The 4,661-nt window shown below is 35.5% G+C and overlaps 1 protein-coding gene across 1 annotated transcript; it reads left to right on the top strand.

Annotated features, from left to right (window-relative positions):
* Window positions 1-475: 475 nt before the first annotated feature.
* LOC127083843 (ribulose bisphosphate carboxylase/oxygenase activase, chloroplastic) lies at window positions 476-3,595 on the top strand. The gene is made up of 7 exons (XM_051024180.1): window positions 476-812; window positions 1,557-1,882; window positions 1,971-2,076; window positions 2,178-2,263; window positions 2,383-2,855; window positions 2,954-3,269; window positions 3,353-3,595. Exons 1-6 carry the CDS (start codon window positions 501-503, stop codon window positions 3,232-3,234), a joined length of 1,584 nt encoding a protein of 527 aa, XP_050880137.1. The 5' UTR covers window positions 476-500; the 3' UTR covers window positions 3,235-3,269; window positions 3,353-3,595.
* The last annotated feature ends 1,066 nt before the right edge of the window (window positions 3,596-4,661 follow it).

Below are 4,661 nucleotides of genomic sequence, written 5' to 3'. Positions count from 1 at the left end.
GATAAAGATTTGTCGCTCTTGTATTCCACTCAATTCTAATTGGTTCAACCTTAATTCGAGTGCTCATGACTATCACTAACCATTTAACTAAACAATTATTCTAGTTTTTATGAAGCATAGCACCGAAGAAACTCGAAAAACTACCTAGAGCCACATCAAAAATGTAATTGAGACAATGAGACAGAGATTGATGGGTTCCAATCCCTTTAAATTATAAAATTATCTCTAATTTTCTATTTCAATAATTCTTTTCAATTATTACACAACTCCAATTTTTTCCATCTGAAAACACTCTTAACAATTAAATCAAAATCAAAATAGAGCGCTTGAAAATTGCACTATTATTATTGGCCACTGACCAATACAAGAAGACACTAATGTTTCAACTTTTAGTGTAAAATGACAATAACCAATGCTTGATTTCTTCTTTAATAAGATGAGATGAGATGAGATGAGTCCTATCCAAGTCCTGTGTGGTGGTAATAAACTCTCCTTAATACATGTGGAGCTGGAAAAACCTTCAACTCCAACCTCAAAGTCTATGCTTAAGAGTGACTAAGAAATCCATGCACTCTATGGTTGCCACGTGGCAGCTTGGTAATCTTCATTGTGTGGATGTTATGGTTTCTGTGACCAATCCTATTGTTACACCCTATCAATTGATCAGCTATTATAAGTCCCTCAGTTTGATCACAAACTTGCAATACAATAATTTCCTTCAACTTCAACTACCTTCCTCTTTTGTGCTACACCAATCAAATAACATATCCATGGCTGCTGCAGTCTCCACTATTGGAGCTGTCAAAACTCCTGTATGATATGCTTTTACATCTTTCTTATATATTCTCATATGCATGTTTATATATACCTTACGTTTACATAGGTTTGTTTGTCAATAATTACATGCTTATGCTTCAAATCAAGTTACATAAATTATATCATGTTTCTTTTTCTTTTATTGCTAGTACTATCTTATACATTACTGCAGTGTATAGTACTGGCTAATTATGTTTTTGATTGGATTCTTGTGATGTTTTGCTGATATATAGTGGTGCTTAACTCAAGAGTTGATATGAATGTTTAATAACCCATTTATAGATACAATATTAGAAAGGTGGTTAAGTTGTCCTATACTCCTGCTTTGATATAATTTGATGCATGATATAAGATATTCTTAGCCTCTTGGAATTGACTTATTTAAGTTTATTTAGTAGACTGTTTGTGATAACTTATAGATGTTTATGACATATTTGTAGCTGTTTTTTAAACCTAATTTCATAAATTTTACGAACTTGTTGATACAACTTATAATTTATATGAAAGTAGTTTGATTTTTTTTACTTGTTTTCGTGATCCACTTGAAAAAATCTCATCAAGTTTGATTTTTATGCATGTTACGTTGTGATCCACTAAATTTTTTCACTTAACTTGGAACACACTTTTTCACATGAATGTTTTTTCATTATAAAAAAAGTAATTTAGAATAGATAAGAAAGTAAAACTAGGGGGAGGTGATTGTAATTTGGATTAACTGAACTCTTACTGTGATGTGGCAGATGAGCTTGAATGGCTCAGTAGTAGCAGGACCTTCAGCTTCCAGTTCATCTTTCTTCGGAACAAGCTTGAAGAAGATTAATTCAAGGCTTCCAAACACTAAGGTTTCCTCTGGAAGTTTCAAAATTGTTGCTGCTGCAGAGATCGAGCCTGAAAAGCAGACAGACGGAGACAGATGGAGGGGTTTGGCCTATGATATTTCAGATGACCAACAAGACATCACAAGAGGAAAGGGTTTGGTTGATTCTGTTTTCCAGGCTCCACAAAATGCTGGAACTCATTATGCTATCATGAGTTCTTATGAATACCTTAGCACTGGACTTAAACAGTGAGTGGCTTGTTACACAATTTTGTGAATTCAAAACCAAATAAAATAGTCTTTTGGTCTAAAATTTGTGATGATGAATGTGTTTTAGGTACAACTTTGACAACACTATGAGTGGTTTTTACATTGCTCCTGCTTTTATGGACAAGCTTGTTGTTCATATCACTAAGAACTTCATGACCTTGCCAAACATCAAGGTATGTAAATTAGGCACATGATTTCTCTATAAACTATACTAGGACTTTAGTAGAATTGTGATACATGTTCACTGTTTTTGTTTTTGTTTTTGTTTTTATAGGTTCCTCTCATTCTTGGTGTCTGGGGAGGCAAAGGACAGGGAAAATCTTTCCAAGCTGAGCTTGTTTTTGCCAAGATGGGAATCAAGTGAGTTCTAACTATACTAGCCAATTTCATGCACAACTTATGAGTCAACATGCTTTCTTGTTACATGGTACTTACGCTACGTAACTCATGTCTGTTTGATGTTGAAATTGTGCTAACAGCCCCATTATGATGAGTGCCGGAGAGCTTGAAAGTGGAAATGCAGGAGAGCCAGCAAAACTGATCAGACAGCGATACCGTGAAGCTGCTGACATAATCAAGAAGGGAAAGATGTGTGCTTTGTTCATCAATGATCTTGATGCAGGAGCAGGTCGTATGGGTGGAACCACCCAATACACTGTCAACAACCAGATGGTGAATGCCACACTCATGAACATTGCTGATAACCCCACAAATGTCCAACTCCCTGGTATGTACAACAAGGAAGAAAATGCTCGTGTTCCCATCATCGTCACAGGTAACGATTTCTCAACATTGTATGCTCCTCTCATCCGTGATGGACGTATGGAGAAATTCTACTGGGCTCCTACAAGAGAGGACCGTATTGGTGTCTGTACCGGAATATTCCGCCATGACAATATCGCAAATGAGGACATTGTCAAGCTTGTTGACACCTTCCCTGGCCAATCCATCGGTAATCTATCTATCTATTTGTTTGTCTGTGTATTTATCTGTGTGTATGATATTGACAATCATTGTAAACACAATCTCATTCATGTGCTGCTAGTGCAGATTTCTTTGGTGCATTGAGGGCTAGAGTGTACGACGACGAAGTGAGGAAGTGGATTTCTGGGATAGGTGTTGAAGGAATTGGAAAGAGGCTTGTGAACTCAAAGGAAGGACCACCGGAATTCGACCAGCCAAAGATGACACTAGAAAAGCTGTTGGAATATGGTAACATGCTTGTCCAAGAACAAGAGAATGTGAAGAGAGTCCAATTGGCAGACAAGTATTTGAGTGAGGCTGCTCTTGGTGATGCTAATGAAGATGCTATCAAAAGGGGAACTTTCTAAAATGCAGACTCTTAAACAAGAGGCCTTTGTTGGAGGTTTGTACTTTCCTTGATGTAACTCCATTTTGATCATAATTAGAAAAACTTGGTCTAAAATTACTTTGTTGTTTTCTTTGCAGATATTGCTATGTTCCTGTTCTTGATTCAAAAGCCTCAAACTTTGATCCAACTACTTGAAGTTGTGGTGGCACGTAACATTCTCAATGTATCATTTTGGTGGAAGGAAAAGATTCCAAGTTTGAGATGATTTTATAATATTTTTCTTTTTGGAGTGTCTCCCTTTGTAATTTTGTTATATGTACAATGTTAAATTTGTATTTGGAGCCTTTCTCTTTCTGCCTATTACACCCTTGATTTCTTTATTTTCTAGATTCTATTATTTTAGATGCCTTATCCTAAATATATAATGAACCTGTGGAGAAAACGATCACTATGTCACATCATAAACAATACAAACTACAGCATTAATGACCTTAATTTATGAGATACTAAAGAATTCCTTAAAAAAATCAAAGAGATCACTATTCAAATTAGAGATGACTATAACTAGAAGTAGTTACACTCTGTCTTACTTGTATATATAACCAATATGAACAAATTCAATCGATGCAACAAGGTCTTGCATTAGTTCTCTTGTTTATACATTTTAGTTCATTCAATATGGTATCATATGTCTAGAAGGGACATTTTCCGCTTCATCATCCTCTTCATCCTCTTCGAGTTCTTGATTGAAGATCAAAGCTTCATAGAAGCTTCATTTCTCTATTCAACTTCTTTGCTAATCAAGCTTCATAGGAGCTTCAATGACAAATCTGAAAAGTTCTCCTCAAGATTCACAACATGTGGCACGTTCTACTCAAACTACCTCATCGCAGCTTGCACATCAAAGCTTAGCAAACACAATGCACCAAAATAAACAATCAAACTTCAAGAGAACAACTTTCTGTTGGGGAATCAGTGGGTTGAAGATGTTATTCTTTCTAACAAACTCAACAAAGTGGTGGTAAATACACATATCCCTCAATTGCTCAAAACTAACAGTGGTAATATGGTTAACATTGTATTTGAAGAATATGAATCTTGGATAGTTCAAGATTAAGCTTTGTTCACTTGGTCTTGTCTACTATTCTGAAGCAGTGTTACTTCGTGTTCTCTCATATAAACATGCGTATGAAGTTTGGGACAAAATGCACAACCATTTAAATTTTCAAATGAAAGCTCAAGTTCATCAATTAAGATCAGAATTAAAAACCAACATGAAAGAAAGTCATTCAATTTTTTAGTATGTTCTTCGATTTCAAGCCACAGATGATTCCTTGCTAGCTATCGGTGATGCTATATCCGAAAGAGATCAAATAGATGCAATACTTTAAGGTCTGCCTTAGGAATACATTCCTTTCATTATGATGATTTATGGCAAGGTGGAAC

This window comes from Lathyrus oleraceus, chromosome 5 (assembly GCF_024323335.1).
Source record: "Lathyrus oleraceus cultivar Zhongwan6 chromosome 5, CAAS_Psat_ZW6_1.0, whole genome shotgun sequence".
Lineage (NCBI taxonomy): Eukaryota > Viridiplantae > Streptophyta > Magnoliopsida > Fabales > Fabaceae > Lathyrus > Lathyrus oleraceus.
This window is presented reverse-complemented; position numbering and strand designations above follow the sequence as displayed.